Source organism: Erithacus rubecula (genome assembly GCF_903797595.1).
Source record: "Erithacus rubecula genome assembly, chromosome: Z".
Taxonomy (NCBI): Eukaryota; Metazoa; Chordata; class Aves; order Passeriformes; family Muscicapidae; genus Erithacus; species Erithacus rubecula.
This window is the reverse complement of record NC_136661.1, coordinates 2,877,574-2,900,021: the sequence shown is the minus strand read 5'-3', so window position 1 is coordinate 2,900,021 and position 22,448 is coordinate 2,877,574. Positions and strand designations below refer to the sequence as shown.

The 22,448-nt window shown below is 36.2% G+C and overlaps 1 protein-coding gene across 8 annotated transcripts in view; it reads right to left on the bottom strand.

Moving 5' to 3' along the window:
* NFIB (nuclear factor I B) overlaps positions 1 to 22,448 on the bottom strand; it is a 155,625-nt gene that overhangs the window by 44,693 nt on the left and 88,484 nt on the right. For all 8 annotated transcript variants that reach the window (XM_079330460.1, XM_079330462.1, XM_079330461.1 and 5 more), the window contains exons 3-6: positions 19,976 to 20,029; positions 8,763 to 8,831; positions 6,522 to 6,642; positions 4,480 to 4,598 (exon numbers count right to left, since the gene is read on the bottom strand). In XM_079330460.1, coding sequence (XP_079186586.1) covers positions 4,480 to 4,598; positions 6,522 to 6,642; positions 8,763 to 8,831; positions 19,976 to 20,029 — 363 coding nt within the window. The remainder of the gene's footprint in view (positions 1 to 4,479; positions 4,599 to 6,521; positions 6,643 to 8,762; positions 8,832 to 19,975; positions 20,030 to 22,448) is intronic.

Below are 22,448 nucleotides of genomic sequence, written 5' to 3'. Positions count from 1 at the left end.
AATCCTAATTGTCAAGTTAGGGCTCTACCTCTAAGTAATGCACCATTCTCAGAGATGACTTCTTCCCTTTCTGGGACTCTAGGATTTTTGGAGGACAGTTAGTTACATGAAAGGCTAATGGCAAAAGATTTCTTGGGAGAAATCTCTGTAGTTAAAAACCTGCCTATTTGCTCTTCCATAAAACCTCAAATTTGTTTCAAAAAATCACACAAATAGAAGCATATTTTAAGCCTTTCAACATAGAAAAAATAATGGCACAAACTACAGAATCTTCCCACATTGACTGGATGTCTCAAAAATAAAAAACAACACTGTCATTCCACAGTATTTTTTTAAATCTGTTTTTGAAACAGTTACACATACTCTTGTGGTTACATATATTTTTAAAATAGTCACAAACCTTTTTGCAAGCCAGTGAAGAAAACCTTCAGAATAGTATAATGGTTTCATAAGACTTTCTTTTCCTCTTAAGGATTGAAAAGCTGACTTCAATAAATAAATATACTAAAACTTATTTTTTACGTTAGTTTTGGTTAATTAGAGGGTGGTCGCATTTTTATGTCAGATTGGTAACATAATTCTTTGGATTTGTTTCTTACCACACATATGCCATCTATAAAGTTACTACTTTTAAGATATGCTTTCTTATTTCTGCCCAGAGTTACATCTTCAAAGAGACAGCTTCCCCAAAACAGACTATAAAGCACAACATCTGGAAATCTTATCAAAACATTTTTGTAAGTACTATGACAGGAAGACAGTTAACAGCAAAAGGACAGTCTGGAGTTTTAAAACAGAAAGCAGAGTCTGGTATGAGCAATATTTTACTGTAACTAGGTTACATTTCTTTTTCTTAGTTTCTCAAATGTTACCACAAGCACCACTGAAACGATGTCATGATGCATGCATGCACAGAGAAGCTATAAAACCTATCAGGAGTACAACAAAATCACTCCTCTCCTAAAGTCTTCTTACCTACTAAACTATGATATTTGTTTTTTCAAAGCAATAGAAGGTTGATCTAACCTGTTTCACACCACTGTAAACTCTTCCTCTGTCCTATTTTTAATCTCAGTATATTTCTATGTTGCCTATTAATTTCTGTCTAATCAAAACTTTCAGAATATCCCTCAGACACCTAGGAAACTCCGAGATATTTTATTCAAATATGTTTCAGGTGTCATTGTTTTATTGCAACTTTTCAGCTCTGAACTACCACACTCAAGACATTTCTGTTAGTTATATAAAGATGTGAAAAGCCTTCATGATAAACGAGTCTTTCAAAACTATGAAATTTCAATTTCTATGAAAATACATTTAGACATGGTGATGAAGAAAGTAAATCTATTTCGTTCTGAAGTTAGAGATCTCTCTCTACCAAGTTCAAAACTGAGACAATGAAATTGAAATGAGCAATGGTATAATTTAGTGTCAACACTATTCCTGATGTTGTCTCTTTAGAAAAGTTAAAATTGCACTAGACTGGTAGAGAATCTATTTACCTGTAAACATGATATTCAAATACATATTTGTTTGTGGGTACTGTGAAATTATTAGCATTTTTTATGCTGATGACCTGTGGATACTGCCTGTTGTGACTACATGAGCATTCTTTGTTGGCACTGGATAAATACATGTGACTCTAAAGACTCATTTCTTTTTCCTTTATCCCTAACATCATATAGCACACAGATTTACACAGATGAGAGGGAAGTAAGACAAGCGAAATCTCTGGCATAGAAGCCACCTCCAAAATTTATTTAAATTGCCTTTGTGTTTGCAGGCATATGGAAGCAGAAAATAGTTATTAATAAATACAGTATCATGATAAAACATCTGTGTCTGAAAGGAGCTTTTACACAGATACACATGAATAATAGCATCATCATAGAATATCCAGAGCTGGAAAGGACCCACAAAGGATCACCAAAGTCCTTCTCCTGGCCCTGCACAGGGTAGTCCCAAGAACCATGTGTCCAAATATGAGCACTGTCCAAATGCTTCTTGAACTCTGTCAGACTGGAACTGTGTCCACTTCCCTGAGGAGCCTTTTCCAACCACCCTATGACTAAAGAACCTTTTTTCTAATGTCTAACCTAAATCTGTCCTGGCAAAGCTTCATGCCACCCCTTTGGGTCATACCACTGGTCACCAGAGAGATGAAATCAGTGCCACGAAGATGATATCATGCATCTAACAAACTAGCAGCGGAACAAATATGCCAGGAGCTGCCCCACACCCCTTCCCACTGAGCCCAGACACCCAGGCCATGCATTGCAGTTGCTACTTAGAGTGTTTCTGCAGCAGCATAATAACCTCAGAAAGTGATCAGAGGCAAACATAACTTTTTAGGATCAAAAGGCACAGGTTCTTGCACTGGACAGTGCTGTATCTGTGCATCTGCAGGAATGGAAGTACATCTGAAGGATGGAAAAAGCAAAATCGCTACTAGTGACTTAAAGGCCTTAAACCTTTCTGACACAGATCTGATAAAATTTCACTAAGCCCATTAGTGCTGGAAAACAGGATGTTCAGAGAGGGATATAAATTCCAGGAAGCAAAAGTGAAACACACTGATTTAAGTCTGTCTTTATTCTTTCTTCCTCATATTGGAGTTCCCTGTTATATGGAACACACTGAAAGCCATTTCAATCCAGAAATCTAGCTACCTAATGACACAGAAATTAAGTAAAAGCTTCATTGTAAATACACTAGAGCAATTTAAACCATAACACTGTTCACTACTGATAACTATAATGTGAAGTTCATGCAAACATGAACAAATCCAGTGTTCATGTAAAATAATTCTTTGCAAGCAGAATGATTCAAAACCTAAAATGCAGTTGAGATACTTGAGAACTATAGAGATCATTTGTGAAAGGCTCTGTCAGCAGTACTTTCATTCAGGAGTCTATATGGCAGCGACCTTTCCAGCAGCCCCTACAGCTCATGCAGCAGAACAAAACTATTTCATTTCACAAATGGGGATACATGAGAGAGGAGGAACAAAATGTTTTCCCTAGAATTATAAAAATAATTTATCTAGAGAGTAAAAAATTTATTTGAGGTATATTTCCTGTTCAGAATGAAAAATCATACTTTGGTTTCACAGCAAAAGAGGTAGCATTCACAGAGAAAAATATTTTGCATAAAGAGGAAGATTCTGAAAGGCAGATCACCTATTTACTCTTCTTAGGTTATGCAAAACCACAGGCAAGACTCTTTTCAAAAATTCAAAAGTGAATGCTTCAGTCAAAAATAAGTATCAGAGCCTCCATGAGAAATGGAGTACAAAAGAAATTATGAATAAAAAAATTAGTAAACTAGTTAACACTGAGTGAGAAGAACAGTCTAATGGTAAGAACACAGATAAGAAGGTAGGTGAAAGCTGATTAAAAGGAGGTTGACTATAACAGAAATGTAAAAGTAAAAGACAGCTAACAGAGTCACATTCCTTGGACATGGAGATGAAAGAAAACTTAGCAGAGAAAAAAAAAAAAGTGGTATTTTGGGGGGTGTTTTTGGTGGGGTTTTTTGATAGCCTTTAAAACAATATAAGAATTAGATGAGAGCAAAGGGCCACTAAGTTGCTGAATAACTGAGAGCAATGATCAGCAGTGGATGTGAAAATAAAAGGCAAATATTGGAAGATTCACAAAGGAAGCTACTGCATGCCTTTTTCTCTATTTCTTTTTACATACTATGCTTTCTTGTCACAGTCTTTCCAGACAGCTGCAGTACCTCAGCCACAGGATCCATTAACCAACACTGTTCAAACATATGAGTTTAAACATATTCTCACATAACAAAAGGGAGGGAAAAGACTACACAGGCACCTAGGCTTATCAAGCATCAAGATAACATGAGGAAGAGTTATGACAATTAATTTCACTCTTTTGAGAGCCACAGCTTTCTTCTCCACATAGGCATCTTTGTTGCCTTGGATAACACAGAACATTCCACCAGTTCACCATTCCCCTCAGCCTACAGATAGAGTCCCACAGAGCTCCATGTGGGCTCTTCAGAAACAGCATTTTGGATCTATTCTGAGTCACAAGGTAGAGACTAAAAGTCCATGTCATGGTAGTACAGAAACAGTGGAATCTTATGGAGATTAAACCATAGTAAGGGTTGTTTAGATTTTTGTTTGAAAGCACTGGACTCCAAATTCTGCTGGGATGACCACAGCATAAACAATATCAAGTACTTCATTTGTCACGTCTTTTCAAACCATAATGCTGTCATCAGATACAAAAATTATTATTATTATTATCTTATTTTTTGTTCTTTATTGTGGTTGTTTACATAACATCTTGTTGGCTGTTGGTTGTAAATACAATTACAAACCCAGCAAATACATACACTGCTCAGAAGAAAAGATTTTTATTAAAAGCCATTATTTTATTGCAGCAATGGATTGGCAGAGATTTATTGTTTATTTCAGCATAATTCAAGGTAAAATAATCCCATTTTACTCACCTTGATCTCTTTCATGCCATGTCCTACTTCCTGCAGCTGGTGAATTTGGAGAAGGATAGAAGTCTCCTGTTGGGCTTGGCTCCATATTTTCATCTATAGAGATAGTTTTAGGTCTTTTGCTGTTGAAGAACCGTGAGATTTGTCAGTGAACATAATAATACATAATATTAATCTAATAGTGGTATATAAATTGTCTGAATCTCTCTAAATATTTTAATAGTGAGTAATTCAGGCTAACAAGGCCCAAAAAACCCAAAAAACCTGAATATTAAAATCTACATTAACTTGCCCAGGCAATGTTAATAATATGTGATGTAAGTATGCACTTAAGTTATTCATATGACTTAATATTTCAAAGATGGCATAAATGGGTAATATAAAAGTCCACAACATTTCACTGACCAACAAGAAACCAGTTCCCATAGCCTACCAAAGAAAGATTGTGTCATGAAGGTATGAAACTTTATGCAGAAACCCTCAAGTGTAGCAATCACTGGAAAGTGTCTAAGGCCAAGGTAGAACAGGAGTTGTGAACGTGTTAATGCAGAAAAAAATGTAGTTTACTGTATTTCATCAGGTCAAACTCCCAAACTTCTCAAAGAGTGTGAAGCAAACCCTTTTAATTTTTGACTAGTTAAATTATAAGAAACAAAACACCCATATTTCAAGTCGCACTATAAAAAATGAGGCAGAACTTCAATACAGTGGAGGAAAGAGAAGTTTCTTCATAACAATACATACTGAAGCTGTTATACTGACTGCCAAATAAACCCAGAATAAAGGTTTTAATGATGTGGCATTATTATTATTATTATTAATATTATTATTATTATTATTAGTATTAGTATTAGTATTATTAGTATTAGTATTATTATTGTTATTGTTACTGCTACTATTACCACTACTACTATTACTACGGCAACTACTGATATTACTACTACTGTAATTGCTACTGCTTCACTGTGATAATTAATCCATCTATTCTAATTAATCCATCAATTTCTAAAATGCATGTTGTATACTGCCAGATGAAAATACGATGGAATGAAATATGGGAACATGCGTAAAATAACTCAGAAGAACCAAGTGCTGGTGGAAGAATACCTCAGCCCCCCAAAAGTCATGTTAAATCCTGTCCCACTGTGCTGACACTTCCTGACTCACTGGGGTGCAGAAACGTGGCACAATGACAGTTCCTATAGTGCTTGTGATTTCATGGTATAGCAGACAGTTTCAGAAAACCAAGGGGCCCTAGGGTCTGACAGGCAGTACATTATCTGAGAGTCAGGAGGAGGACGCAGCAGGCTCTCTGCATCCATGGGCCCACCAGCTGCTCCCAAGGGAGGAAATGGGACTTTTTCTCAGAGATGGGAGAAGGGAGCATGTTGAACAAGGAGGAAGTCAGTCCCTCAGATTAAATTTTCTGTAGCAGGCAAAGGGAGATCCTTGAGAAAAATTAACCTGTAACTGTCTCATGCTCCTCCTCCTTTCTACTCTGTTGGGAAAAACACCCTGAAAGAGTGAGACATGAAACAATTTCGCATGAGCTGGCCTGTTATGGATGAAAACACCCTGTCTTTATATACCTGTCCTAACACCTTTTTGAGAGCTAACAGTATCTGTTCAAATATATCTTGCAAGATGGAGGTCCAAGAGGGAGCCCTGAAAGACAGCCTTTCTGCCCACAACCAATCTGAGCCCTGTCAGCACCTTCCCAAGTGCTAGACCGTTCTGCAGCTCAGCCACAGTTTTGGGATGTGTAGCTGTCCTCATGGCAGATGATTTAGTGGGCACTTCAAACCCTGAAAAAAGTTACCACCATCTTCAACATCATGCAATATGACAGGCAATAATGTCACCACTTCAAATGACAGAATTTATAATTTACAAATCTGCACGGGGATTATGGTAACATACATAAGCAGCTAGCCTCACAAAATCTGAGGAAATTAACAAAGTAGTTGGTTGTTGACAATGTTTGTGTATTGCTTGTCCTACACTATTAAACATAGTTCACATTAGCACTTATTTCAAGTTTTTACCTGCTTGGTGGAGAGGACAAGGACCTCTGTAGATTTACTCCCGAATTCATATCATGGTAATATGGCTGGGTCGGGAGCTCTCCAATTGGGAAGTTCACTCCGCTTCCCTGGGTTATGGGTGCTGAAAAACACATCATCGTAAGAGTCAGAGATAAGCTTCTATCTTTTCATCTTTTCTTTTTTAACACTTGGAGAAATATCACAATGTTACCATGTATCTAATTTTCTGCCTCTTGTGGAAAGAAAGTACAGACAAGTTGCATCAATGATTATGTACCTAAAGAGTGAATTATCTTCCCTATTACTTACTTAGCAGTTACGCAGATAGAAAACATTTGTTTTACAACAGATAACAGGAAAACACCAATATGAAAAAGATAATACAAACCTCAAGCACTATAATGAATGAGGCCAGATTTAAGAGAAAAACTAGTATTAGTTATTAAAGAACCAGAAAAAAAATGGAAATAAGAAACTCAGAAACCCACTAATTCTTTTCCATTAATGCTAACTCTTTTGCATTAATAAAAGCCTTCTGTATTGACAGACTGGTTTTATTCCTTCTTTTTCTTTCACCCAGTGCCACAAGTTCTGCTTTGCATACATATATCTACACACAAATACATATAGTCAATGTTACCTTCACCTACTTATAAGGGCTGTGTACTGTACAGACTCTGGCAATTCAAGAATAAATTATGTGTTACATATTGTGGTGTATTTACCTTTGTTCACTGTCTGTGCATTGTGCATTTTAACTACCTTTGGCAATCACAAGAATAATTGCATGTTGTATAATGTATTTGAAGGTTTGTATTTTTCCTGACAGTTTAAGTACAACTCTGTTGGGGCTTGAGGTTAAACAAATGCATGGTAAGAAGTCCCACAGAAACCACATGCTTTAATGCTTATTATTAGAAGTATATCATGTACAACAGCTGCAAAACCTGCAGTTTCATAGCGTAATTACAATATTGTTTCTTTTTTAACTCAAATGGCCTTATACTTTAAAATGCGCTTAACCACTTGACAACAAAAAGAAAGTTATAATTCACACATCCTTAGCCTTCTTAAATAGCAAAAACGTATCTTCAGCAAGCACAAAACAGGATATGCCTTAGCACTGCAGGACTGCAATGCTCACTGTTGTGCTGAAGGACTTAACATAATTTTAGTTGTTGAATATTAATTTCTGACCACAGAAAATTCAATAACCCATCTGAAGACTCAGTAAGACAATTACATTCCTCCAGCACCCTCACCCTGCATGAGTTAACACCTGTTCAAAATATGCACAGACATTTTGGAACCTTTGGGAGCCCCTTTGACTTCATCCTCATGTCTCCAGAAAAGTGATTTTTTGGGACCATGCAGTTTTCACAATGCTGGCATCATCACTGTGGACACTTCTAACTGTAACTTTCAATTATTCTTCTTTACTTCCTAATAATGTCTTGAGAGAAATACTTTAATAATGTTGATAGTAAAGGGAGAAAAGAAAGGGTCAGGAAACAACACAAAATGAAAATGTGGACAGGTTTTATCCTACACTATTATAACCATTGTTGGATGTCAACAAAAGAGATCTCATATTCTTCTTGGTTTTTCTTTTTTGCAATCAAAACTTCACCTGTATTTTAATATTTGTAATGAGGATTTTTATGTTAATGTGTGTAATATCTCTGATGCCAAAACAAGACAATGTAATTAGAAATTCAGTTACAGCCAATGCTCAGACTGAAAGAAACACAAATATTTAATACATTGTTGATAATACTTTATAACAATATTATGATTTTATTTTAAGAGCTACAAATTAAAAAAAAAAAATAAAACAACCAAAAAAACCCAACTAACTGAATAATCTGTTCTTTTCAGCAATATCCAAGGATGTGTAGAGCACCTTTAAAAACTGTAAGTCTAACAAGAAGGTTTTGCTATATATGGTAATTTTATTGAAGCATCAGACCACTACATGTGCAGAGGGAGATATAACAAATTGATTCCATCTTTAAATATCAAGGAGACAGAAGAAGAACTATCTGTTTTATTGCATGCAAGATGGATTGAAATACTGTGGTCAGATATAATGTAATACTCTGTTCAAATATATCAAAAATTGTGCATGGTTATGGACATTTCCTATGCATCTTATGTTTTGTAGAGAAAAAAGTTCAAGGCAAAAACCTTCAGTTGATTATAGCTGGCTTTGGAAATTATTAAACACAAATATTAACTTACTTCTTGACACCCTCACAAGTTCTGACACGTTGAATACTCCGGATTTCACAAAACTGTCCTCAAGGTACACTGAAAAAGACCACAAAACCCTTTATCAGCATAATGAGAAGATTAATAAATAACTATAGATAGATTGTTTGATACACCAGCTAATAATGGTATTAACAGAGTCCCAGAACAATAACATACAGATGAAAGATCACTCAAAGCTGATCGCAGGATCTAACGTAAGCTGAAATTCAGGCAAAGGTGCAAAAACATCTTAAGGGTCTATGATGGAGCAATTTTTTTAAAGTATATGAAAACTAGCAAGCAATATACTTAGACCCCAACTATCCATCAAAAATGTGTCTGAAAATTAGTTTATTTTATTAGTATCTTGAAATGTTAAGTCGGTATTGAACTACGACTGGTGTCAGCTGGATAAGCAATTTCCCCATAGAGCATTCCTGTCTTTGCATTTGTTTCTGCCAAAGAGATTTTTACTTAACTCTTGTCTTGCTGATTGTGACTTTACAATACAACCTCCATTACCAAATTATCATCTCCGAGGCAGATGAGGGGTAAACCAGGAACCAAACAAAGCAGCTGAGCTATTCTGTAAGATGTGCTGAATATATGCTGAATTGGATATATTATATATATGCTGAATTGGATATCTAGAAACCTATGTTTAAGAAAACATACATTATTGTTTTGGCAAGCATTTACTTAAAGATAAATGCATGTAACATAGTTTCTCTGCTGTGAAATTCAGGCATAACTTGGAATACTGTTGTGAAACACCAGAAGATAATCATGATTTATCTCGCTAGTGAAACTGGTAACTCTGTGCAAAGAAAACTAAGAAACCCATGTTTCTGTGGAAGTCTCACATTAATAATCACTGCAAAAGCTGTATTAGTGATTTTGACTCTTCATAGTATCATGGCCTTTTATAGGTAGTTATAACAACCATTTAAAAAAAAAAAAGCATTTAGATTCATTCTCGGGGCACATTGATGCTTCAACAGTGTTACTTTTTAGTTTTTCTTCATGTGAGAGAGTGTACTAAGATTTTCTTACTGTGGTTTCTCTAATCTCTTTTCTGAATAAACACAGATTTTTTTTCATTTGGAAACAAACTTTCAATTTTCTGTTCCCAATGTTTGAAGGAGTAAAAGTATTCCAGATGTCTTAAATAACAAAGCAAACAAACAAAAAGTACACCTACTGGAATATCTACTGGTTTAGAAAACAGTGGTTTTATGCTATTCTCTTTGGATTTCTTTTGGAAATTGCTGCTTTTATCTTCAAGTGGTTTAGCAAAAACATGACCACTATCATCAGAAAAGTAACTGTAAAGCTAGTACACTTCACTTTAGAAGTCTGTCCCTGGTATATCTGGAAAAGCTGTAGTTATTTTCTAGGGTCAAAAAGAGGGCAGAGGCAAAAAGAATGCCTTTCCCTGCTTATTAGTCCCACAGAGCTGCCTCATCCACCACCTCTGGTATTATTAATCAGTGCAGGTAGAAGCAGTGCACTAGAGAGCATAAGCTGGAATAGGAACCACCTGACCTCTCTGTTATGCTGTAGGAGAGTGTCAGTCTTTCCCTGCTGAGAACCATCCCATGACCAAGCACCATGGGTGCACTGAGCACTGTAGCCCTGTAGGATCCTCCTGAGCAGTGTTCTGCCAGTGCAGTCATCTTCTCATCTCCCAATCAATGTCACTTCATACACTCCTGCATATCTTGATTCCCACTAGTAGCTCTTCAGGTCTCCCTTCCTTATTAATTCACTTCCTTCCATATTTCTCTCTCATTTCCAAAAGATTTTCTCCATACCCATTACTTTTTCCTCTCTTACCATCCTTCACCTGGATATTGCCAGCCCCTCTGCAGTGTCTAAGAAATAAGAGATATTTCTCTCTCATTTTCTACATTCTCTTCCACTATTTCCCCATGTTTTTAGTGTGGATGAAAATATTATGACATAGCTTCCGAAATATTTACTTCTTTGTTTGACAGAACTTGGTATACCCATATAATAAAAAAATGCAATCAGCAAATTTTACTTTTTCTTTCCTCCTCAGTTATTGTTTTTTAATCTAAGATCAGACAAGTTGGATGAACACTAGTAATTCCTCAAGTAATGGCAATCTTTCCCTTCTCCCCCTATTTCCTCCAGCAGGAAAAATCTAAAGTACTACATGGAAGGGAGATTTGCAAAGAAAAAATATTTTCTTGATTTTAGTTGGCTCATAAGTGAAGTGTGGCATAAAGCCAGTGTACAACCATGCAGCTAGCTCTGAAGCTGGTAATGAGACATGACTGAACTTCTCTGCTCTTTATCCAAGCACAACTACTTTGAAGCATAACATCTCTCATTCAATCCAGACTAACTTGAGAGTAGCTTTAGCCTTGTACAGATTAATCAAGCAATCATTACAGTGAAAACAAGACCCAAGGCTCATATTAAAAGAAGAAAAAGCCTGTATTTGATTTTGCATGTAAGAACACAGATGTGTACCTGTGTGCATGTGTACACACCCAGACACTTATCAGTCTACCCTCACAGATTATTAATTTTTCTCACTGGCAATACTGAGAATACATATATAATATAAAGAGCAATACAGTGCTTCTCTCTCTCCTTATGATAATGAAATGGGAGCAGGGAGAGTATTTTGCCAACAAGTGGTACCACCATCTTTCATCCCCTCACAACAGGATGCACTGTTGACTTATGGGACATGTCTTTTACCCAGGTTCCATCCTGCCAAGGAATGGGCCAAAAATAATGACATCCACAAATTTATGCAAGTGGTTTGGCTGGCATAAGGAAAGAAAGGGAAACTGCAGCTATTGTTGATCACAATCAACATCAAAACTTGACTTTTTCTCTATGTAATGCAACAGATTATTATCAAAGATTTAATGCAACAATAAACAATCTGTGTCATAACACTGAGCAACTTCATCCTGAACTTTATGTTCTAAGAGGGAAGGTGGACTCCCATGTTGACTCTTGGGTGCATGTTAAGGTCCAACACCAGTGAAATTCAAAAGTTTCATGCAGTCACAAAGATATGTGTATGTTACACAACTGTTACTTGGCCCCCAGCTGTCCAAGAATAAAATATTCTGTGCCATTGAATTAAATTGCTGCAATTTGTTGTGGAAACATGCATTTGATATAAGATGGAGGTTAAACAGAAAGACTGCAAGCAGGTAAGCAGTATAGGACATTTTCTGTTTATGGTGTGAGATAAGCAATGATGTGAAGCTGATCACAAGACTAAGATTTAACATTCATATTCACACTATTACACTTCACACAAGATAAAAATATGTGGTGCACATTAATACATTTCATATGGTATAGGCCTTACTCTTTTGGTTTTTTTCTTGGCCACTTCCTAATGCACTGTTTACATTACTATGTTAAAGACCCTTAAATTAGCACTCTCGGTGTCTTTCTAATCTGTTCAGTACAGACATTAATGCACTTGATAAACCTACAGTATTCCTCACAAACAATTTATTTTATCTTTGGATGGTCTTGATAACCCTTTCCTGTCTTTATCATTCAAACATAAAAAAAAGCATTGAGAATTGTTATTTAGTAGAACTCATTCTGCCTGAGAGATGATATTCTATGAAATACACATTATTGTCATTATTCTTATAAATCAGATTTCTATAAAAGGAGAATGTCTGACAGAACTGCTGTAGTGAGATGTAGTGTGACTTCCAAAACCCATATATGAGAGTGGATTTTTAAATTTTTCTCCCAGCTTTTGTACATGGTGACTATAAAATATTTCTCTCCTTATCTTTTTTAAAGAAAAATCCCTCATGAAAAATACAGTTTCCACACAATTCCACAATGGCCAGGCAAATGGCATCAAAGACGAAAGAACAGTTAAGCCAAGTCATAGTTCTGATCAAGTTTTCATATACAGTCAGTAAAGGGAGAAAGCTTCAGCAATGCCTCCAACTGTTGTAGAAGTCACTGCCCTAGTCCTTGCACCTCTCTCACTCTATTTCTGCACTATGCCTTGTACAATTCCTTGAAGAGATGAGTTACAAGTCTAGCTTTTAACTGTTCTAACCATGCAAAAAGTTAAAGGTGGGGGGAGGGGCAGGAAATACAGTAGTTTCAACTGACTGAAAAATAATTTCTGTTTGCCCAAACAATCTCTCTAACAAGCTTGTCCTCATGTTACTTAAAAGCTTACTAGTGAGGTTTAGCTTTGCAAATTTTTAACCAGTCTTTTTATGTCTTCTGATTTAATTGTGCTTTTATGAATAGAATGCCTGTCTATGTTCTGTTTCATGTTGGCTAGGGACTAACCATAAAACTGTTTCCTGGTATGATTATAAATATAGTTTTCTCATTGATATTGCCTTGGTTTTGAGCAACTTATAAAAGGATGAGGATCCAACCAGTGCTGGGAACAATTTGTAATAATATACTTTTATTTCCAGATCTTTAAAAAGTGGAATTATACAACAGTAGATAGATTTATTAGCAATAAGACAAATACATGCAACATCAGAAGCTACAGTAAGAATAAAGGCTGAAAACTTTACCTTGGTTTGTAGCAGAGATCTGTATATAAACTTTAAGTTATGCAGAGTAATGTTCTGGATGCTGCTAGCTGCATCTTTTGTACAGGTACTATTTACAGTCAGAAGTGGTAGTGAGAAATTAGACTCACACTGTCAGTAAGTCAAATACAGTCAGCAGACATGTAGTTTGTTTTCTTACTGCATGCATTTTGAAACCAGTACCTGAAAAATAGTACCAGAAACTACCAAAACAGAATCTCCTAAAGACAGATATGGGTGGATAATATTTGCCAAGCAGTGACAAAGAAGATTTCAGTGATGATATCATTTAAACAGTTGAACTAAGGTCTGCCTAGAGGATGAGGATATTTTTGTTAGCACACAACATTCTCCAGTCATGTAGCGTACCCCTGGCTTAGTTTGGGTTCTTTTTTCCTAAAGGTTGCACTGTTATAACTGGGACAGGAAACAAGCTTGTGAAAAGACCCCCTGTTTCCATTGAACTTGTAGCACCATGAGGAGCTAAAAAGCTAAATATGCCATTTTCAGAAACAAATGAGGTTTATGACATCCTCAAAATTATAGCTAGAACAATAGTCATCTGTGTTGCAGTAATTTTAAGAAGTAAGAACCAGGTTTAATGGACTCTGAAATCCATGACTAGAATTCCAGAAGTGAGCTGCCCTGAAACCTAGCAAGAAACAGAAAGGGTAAGTAACACATATGCACATTGACTTCTGTTCTAAGCGGTCTCAGGTGATACTGAAACTTCAGCCAATATTTAAGAAAAAGTTGGGGAAACTGCTTTCTATCAGCTATAGGACTAGCAGGTACCAAAAGGGAATTTTCTGATGTCAAAGCAGGTGTCTGGAACTCTAACTGGTAACATAAGGGTTTTTAGTAAATTCTTTCTCTCTGCATGCTTGGAAATAAAAATCACCACATCCACCATTGAACACAATAGCACCTGAATCAGCATAAGAACTGGTCACAGCATCATTCATTCATGCAGCAGGTTCATCAAGGACTGCCAATGCAAACAAGAATGAAAAACTAATCCTGAACCAGTAGACAACAGAAATCACTCACACCAAACTCCAAACTATCCTGAAAGGCCAAAAACTCTTTCTTTTGGAAAACAGGACTGTACAACTGGTGCAGGTGCCAAGACAGTACAGCTGGGCACTGACCCAGGACACCCCACTCCACTCCCTCCAGCTCAGTACTGGGAAGCTTATAATGAAAAGATCATCTCTCAATCACTGACATTACTGATTCATAGAGCATTTGGGAAAGGGAGAACTTCACAGAGAATCAAGATCTGACCAAACCAAACCCTGTTGTGTTTGAAGACCACTGTATGAGATGGTACAGCTGCAACCATATGAGAAACAGCAATCATTTCAGGCTATCCACTCCCATGCTGAAAAAGAGGTGAATATGTGTTTATCTAAATACAATTCTGCTTGAATTCCCTACAATGGTTCTGAGGCATCGTTGCTTCCATTAGAGAAGCTCCTTACAATGATGAAACCAGAGAATATCTCTTCTATTCCGATTAATTATGGGGCTAATTCTCCACCCACTAGAGGGTAGCTTGCAATAGAGTAAAATAATGAAAGCTTCTGGGGTCTGAGACATTCAAAACTCAAAGACTTTTTTACTGCATTTCCAAAAGGCTACAAAGGTTGAGAACACATTCATCTTCAGAGGTTATTTCTGAAACTGCACATTCTAAAACTTAAAACTGAAATACATCTATCCAAAATAGCAAAATATATATAGGCAAATTTATGACATACTTCTAAGGGCTTGAGAAAAAAAAAATAGTTTTCCCTGTGTCTGCTAGGCCATCTGAAAGTGCAATGAAAGCTTATAGGGCTCTACAGCTGCAAGATAGATTTGCATATTGAGAGATAGGTGAGGCTCTTTGCAAGCTTTTTGGCAACACATACTTTAATTAAAAAACAAAACAAAACAAAACAAAACAAACTTCAGAGTTGATTATTTCACTCAGATCTTCCTTAGAAGTGGTTCCTAAAATAAAATTTGTAGGGAGAATAGAAGAGGAAAAAAAATTCCAAGACAGTGAGGCTGGGCCTGGAGTTTCAGCTACCTAGGCATCATTCAGAATAAGGATTTTACCCTTAGGCAAATTCCCTGACAAAGATCATGGGTTATTGTGGAAGAAAGAAGAGAACCAATGGGAGAACCAAAGGCAAGGAGGCAGACAGAGTTTCCATCACTACACCTAAAAGTGTTACCCCATACAAAAAACTTAATATTCATCAGCACACATGCTCAAACCTGAGTTCTCTGCAACCTGACTGATCTTATAGAGTCACAAAACTTTATATGAAAAAATTTTTTTACCCAGCTAAAATAGAATAAATTCTATCAATAAAAAAATCCAAGCAAATAAAAATCTAGTGTTTGCCACTTGTTAGGAAACACAGCTCTAGTAACCTCTGAACTCATCTGCTTGGATCAAAGGAGAAACCTGAACGTACTCATTTTCCCTCACCAAAAACGTCTCATATCTCTCTGTGTTGGGACAGCAAGGTTTCCTTTGCACTTTCTGTAAAGCTATCTTTTGTATTCCATAATTCTGGACAAAAATGGCTCCAAAATCTAGAGGGTATCCATACAGAAGAAGACTGGTTGCAAGCTTTACAGCAAATTGAGTCTCCTTACTTTCCTATCCAGACAGGGTTTAACTCTATCAATATTGCTATTTCTTAACCCTATTTTAGTAGCTTTAAAAGGCTGTCTTCAAAGGTTTGCACAACACAGCAACAACTGGATACAGTTGTGTTAAAGCTGGTGTATAAATCAAACCTGCCAAGCAGAACTCTCAAATCAATGGCAAACAGCAAGAAATCTTATTGAGTAGTTGTGGCCAGCAGGCAGAAAGGGAAAGAATAATACAGCTAAGCAAAATCCAGAAACCCCTCACCTAGAAGAACTGGCTAGTAAGAACTGTATCTCTGAAGACCATATTGTCATGGTCAGAATCAATATCATTAGCTTAATTACAGTTCTAGATATTTTTCTCATTTTACTCACCCTCATAATTTTCTTATGCTTAACAGATTAATTTACTGAAAGATGACATCTTCTGTGCACAACACTGCACATATTTCCTGATACATTTGTGAAAGCTGATTTTTCAGATTTTCTTAAGGTGTATAAAAGACCTACGGGAGTTGCAGGGAGCAAATAATAATGCAGCATTACACTGAAACTGCCATTCCAGGTTACTTTTAAGAGACTGCTTCAGCAATAGCTCAGAATATTCTGGGCACAAAGTAAGAAACAAGACAGGCCTAAAGTACTTCGGTTGCATTTGGGTTTTGGTGGCTTGCTGGTGTTTTTTCTTTGTATCCAAAAATGCGATTATTTTCAAACTTCTAATCAGGTGTGCCTCTATCTGTTCAGATATCCACATTGGGGCATTTGTCATGCACGTTGTCTCTTTTAAATAATGTAAACTTTTAATAGTTAGGACTGTGCTAGCACAGCACAAACTTTTAGATACCAGAAACTTGAAGGCTGATGCAGACAATGTGTGCTCAGATTTTTTTCCTCTCTCAGTTCAATTCTGCTCATCTGTCTGGAGCTTATTCAATAGTACCTGCAGAGAAGCAAAATTTGCAACCCAGCTCTCTGAAAAGCAAGACTCAAGCTTTATAAGAATATGTTAAGATAAATATATATTTTAAAATATAATTTATAAAACATATAATTCAAAGTTATTGAAAAATAAAACTCGGAGTAGGATACCTCTGGATTTAGCTACAAAAGCTACATATCACTTTCACCACAAGCCAAACCACAGATCTTGATACTGCGTTGGACTATCAAAATATTCAGTATATTTTTAGGAACATATTGTAAAGAATTCCAACAAATGCTCTTAATGTTCTTTTGTTTGGCAAGTGACACTACCCTCTCTCCAACTTGTTGTTAGGACAGTAAATTACCAGACACCCTAAAGAATGCAACAGTCTCGCCAACCCTAGAAAAAATCCACTCTTAACACCACAGCTTTGCCAACTACCACTCAGTTTCCAGCATCCTCTTCCTTGGCAGTATCTTTGTGAAGGTGGTGGCATCCAAAAGCTAACAGCACACATCGCTTGCCAGCATCCTGGCTCCTTGACATACAGGCACTAGAACAAAACATGATGGAACAACAACCCTCTTGGCACTACCAGTCCACATACTCCTGGCCTGGGACTGAAAACAAACCTCAGAGTGGATATCCTCCAGAGTTCTCACAGAAGTGACTGTCTGGCTCTAATAATAAGAATTGTGTGAAGTTTAGTAAGAAAGAATAGGACAGTAGTGCTTTTCCCAGAGAAGCTGAACGGCATGTAATTCCTTCTCATGATGCTGCACAGCCCCAGAATGTATTCTGCTGTCCCACAAACCACAGCACATCCACCTTGCTAGTTTAACTCCAAAACACTATATCACACAGGGAAGCTGAACAAAGCTAGAAGGTCATCCTCCAGCAGATGACATTCAATTATCCTTCTGTCTCTGCCTAAATGGAGGGTTTCAAGGGAAGCAAGGCACAGCTTCTATTTTCTGTCCCCACTTGGCAGCAGGCAAAGGAATAATACTGGCTGCAGTGACTCCAAATCATGAGAAAGTGTTATGCTTATATTTTAAGCAGAAAGTTTCATGATGGAATCAGCAGCAGTTATCTGTTTTCTATGTCCCTCCACCTTCTGAGACAGTGGATTTTGTCAGATGTTACATCTTGACCCACAAGTCTGCCCACAAGAAAGTCTATAGAGCTTGTCTGCTGCATCCCCAAGGCTCTGATACTGGCAACAAGATTACTCCTTACTGGAATTAAGACTGAGGGCTGGAGAGACTGGACTCATTATAGGGTGTGATTCTCACTAGTAAAATATGTATTTCTACCTTTCTACTCCAAATGTTAATGGCACTTCAAAACTAGAATTTTAAAACCTGTTGAAGGAGAGATGACCCTGCCTTCAGCTTCCCAAACCCAGAAGATACAAAGAATCCTTCAAAATTACAAGAGCTAAGGTAATGCATTATTCTTTTCTTGCACTCACAGAGATATTCTAAAAGCAAAATAAATTCTCTACAGCTAAATAGTCCAAGTCTCAAAAACTGTAATTATCCACTGGGAAGCTTTTTGTATTTATTTTATGAGAAAATGTGCTCCTTTGAGTTTTTCAATCACTATTCTACGTAATGTATGGCATGTATTTAATAGAAAAGTAATATTCCACTCTCAGTGTCCCACACAATTTGTAAAGAAACAGCATCAAAATCTCCAACTGAAACTTATAACAAGCCTGCACCATCTCTTGAAGAAAAAAAATCACTTGCATTAGAGCTTAGAAGAATGTTATTTTACTTGTTCTGTTCTCTTATCTCCAAAATACATCTGTTATTCTCAAGTATATGTATCTGGGGTTTATATTACAAGAATATGCCATTTTGTATAACGATCTTTGATGGTTCTCCCACTTTTGGATATTCACACACAGTACCCATGACATATTTCACAAATAGAGAATACTTTGATCATATTCATACTACATAACTGTCCAACCACAAAGCAGACTGTTTATCCTAATATTGTAACAGACCCAGAAAGTATCCATGTATATGATAATAGCTCAGCAACACTGAGCTATTAATAGGACATTAATAGGACATAAAAATAAGTCCTAGTCAGAATATGATTAATTTTGGATTTAGAAGATCAAACTGAGTTGCAGCTTATTTCAGATACACATATCTTCTGAGAGTTAAAATAAGAAGATACATGTGATGACATTGGGTGGAGTCATTCCTTGGTCATTAAGAAGTGATAATGTGTCAGTCACAATTGTTTGTCTTACTCTGAAAAAATTCATAACATGGCAGAGGTTTACAAGATTTACTTGCACAGCCCAATTGATTAGAAGGATAACCTCATAAAAATTCAAGGAACCTTTTGTCTAAACAGATTGTAATGGCAAAGCCTGGATTTGATTTACTCTTGTATTTTTATTTCAAAAGAATCCTTGAAAGGACCATTTACACTAACATCTCTCTCAAAGGAATGTCAAGTGTCACTAGCCATGATGCATTAACATATTCAAAGACTGCTCTGAGCTGATACAAAAAAAAAATTAAATTAACATATTTGTATATTATAAATCACATATGAAAAGTAAAAACGCTAGTAGTTCAGTCAGAGTTTGGACATAGGTCAATTGTCTTTTGTCTGATATGGAAGAAAACCAGTAGCATTGGAACACTTTCACAAAAACAGTCATTTGAGATCTTGTTTCCTTGCTTTCCTTACTCCTCCTTACCCATCCACACTCAGAAAAATTTAAGAATCGTGAGATGAAAGAAAAACTCCTTAGATTAAATGAATGATGAAACTGCAATTAAGGCACTGCCTGTTTAGAGCAACCTAAAATCACAGCTTGTCCTGCTCATATGTATATATATATATATATATATATATATATATATATATATATATATATATATATATATATATATATGTACATATATAAGACAGTTGCTAGCCAATTACACTCTCTTTAGCTATTATCAGTAGACTCATTGTTCTCAAACAATGTTAGATGCTCATGTTTTGGAACTTGTATTTACCTGGTGGATTCTTGGCAGGATCATTGTGGCTTGGACTTCCTGGTTGTCCAGAATCTATAAAGAAATTATAGAAGTGTTTAATAATTTGTTTTGCAAGTATCTCACAATCTTTTAATACTGTCTATTAACCATTAAACTAATAGTTTACTTTATGTTTTAAAGGTCATTTCCCTGACTTTCTATGTGGAGCATTATTGAACAAACACACAATCTGTAACCTGTTTTATGCAGATGTAGAAACATTGTGAAAGATGCAACAATCCTAATAAAAGGAACGTATAGATCACTGAATAAGGACAAGAGAGTCATTCAGCTAAATACTCATGTTGCAAACACACTTACAAGGGTGCTTTTTCATTCCCTTTCCCTCCATCCCCCTAATATAATATTGCATAATAAGCTAAGCAGAGGTAGCTTCTTCTCAGTCAATGACCAGAAAGACACACTGGATCAGGCAACCAGTGGCGCTTGCAGTGATGAGGCAGGTTGCTTCAGCCTTTCCTTAAAGCACAAAGGCCCACACTGCTTCCACAGACTCATGACTGCAACAAGGATATAACAGCCTGTTTAAATACAATATGGTCTTTGTGTTCCTAGCCTGCTGTGAGAGCTGCTGTTGTGAAATTAAGATTATGTAACATAAAAGCTAACAAAACTCAAACACTGTAGACTTCCAATTGTGTTCTTTTTACTCCCCATGCACCTACTGAATCAAGAGGAGAATGTAATTTCTTGTTAATGCACCAAATAATAAATTATATCCTTATTCATAAAAACAGTTTCTCTTAAAAACATCTGCTTTTCACTGTATCCCCATATCGATAAGACAACAAAATCCTGTTCCACTGCAAGAATTAACAAAGATATAAAAAAGAAAAAATGCAGAGAGAAAAAAAATAAATGAAGCACCACCATTTTTTCCACATACATGCATCTAAAATGGAGCTGGTTTAAAGTCTGAATAAAAAATACAGATTTTATTAAAGGTAGTGGTGTTATCAATAGCGTAAGAACAGCAAAAGATTGCATCATAGCACTATAGAAATTGTTACCACCAAATGAACTCCAGATGGATGTAGAGTTATTTAATGCATTGATGCTTACTGTGCCCAAAATAAAGCATAAAACAATATAGAAAAGAAGAACGGTTTATATCAATAAATATTTTCCTTCAATTACTATTTCTTCTTATAGCTGATGTAGTCCTCACCTTAGAATGAGAGATTCCCTCTACCTGCTACAAGAAGTTCATTGAAATCTGTTACCACTGTTATGTAACTTCATAAACATGGCTTGACTCACATGTCTCTCAAACACTAAGTTAACACAAGCTTGATCCTACAGAAGATATTAATTGAGATGGAAATCCTTCTCACAGCTCAGGTTCTGCTAAGTTGATCAAAAACTAAGTAGATCTAAGGACCTACTAAGCTTGGCAGTCATCCCAAAATATATACATCTGGGTAGCTACCTGAGTACTGCCATCCCAAGGCAGGTATGAAACTCAGTTCCAATAGTGTCCAAAAAAACAACCAACTTTCCCAATACTGAATTAAATCACTCTTGTACACAATAAATGCACACTGAAGGAATTTCCTGTGCAATTTCATCTGTCTTCCTCAGCCTTGGGCAGGGAACACAAAGGGCAAAACTGTGAGTTGGATTCTGCCCTTACCATGGCTTGGCACCTGGGTACTCTTAGGAGTCCAAGTGTGCAGCACAGTGTGCAGCCATTCAGTATGTCTGGCTCTTCACATGACATGATACTTCTCTTAAAAGAATTAAATCAAGTTAATTTGAAAACTTAATCATCTACAAGAAATACGAAAAATCTAACGTTTCTCCACATACAGACTGATGTGTGAAGAATCGTCCTTTTTCCTGTGTGAATTAGACATTCTTCTAGTAGACATTCTTTGATTCTGCAAACCAGAAATACTATTATTTAAATTCAGATTGTTAGAGAGGATTAATTTCACACAGGAATGGTCCAAGTGTAAAACTACTGCAGATGTGTGGCTAATTGAAGTGTCAATTGGTAGTAGATAAACCCAATAAAGCTTGAACAACATAGCTTCAGGATCAGAGACATCTGAAACTGAATTAATGAGGCCTACCAGAAAATAACCTTTGAAGTTTTCTTCTGTTAAAATTTACTTAAAAGAAGCACAAAGTGAAGTAATTTTTAGATTTTGAACAGCAATTTGCCTTTACTTCTAGTTTCTGGATTCAGTATTTAAAGATTAATGGCAGTTTAAACAATTGTTATTATAATAAGAAATTTAGCAAAGAATTTTCTAATTATAGGGATAAGCAGTTAGCTATTCATTACAATTTTCCAGTCAGACTTAGCTTTGGGTTTTGTTAACTACTTAATAATCATGGCTTTTACGTATTGATTCTCAGCCTGTTTTCGGAGATCTCAATGAGATTTTAAGAAAGCAAAGAATTATTGAAGAATATGAGAAGAAAC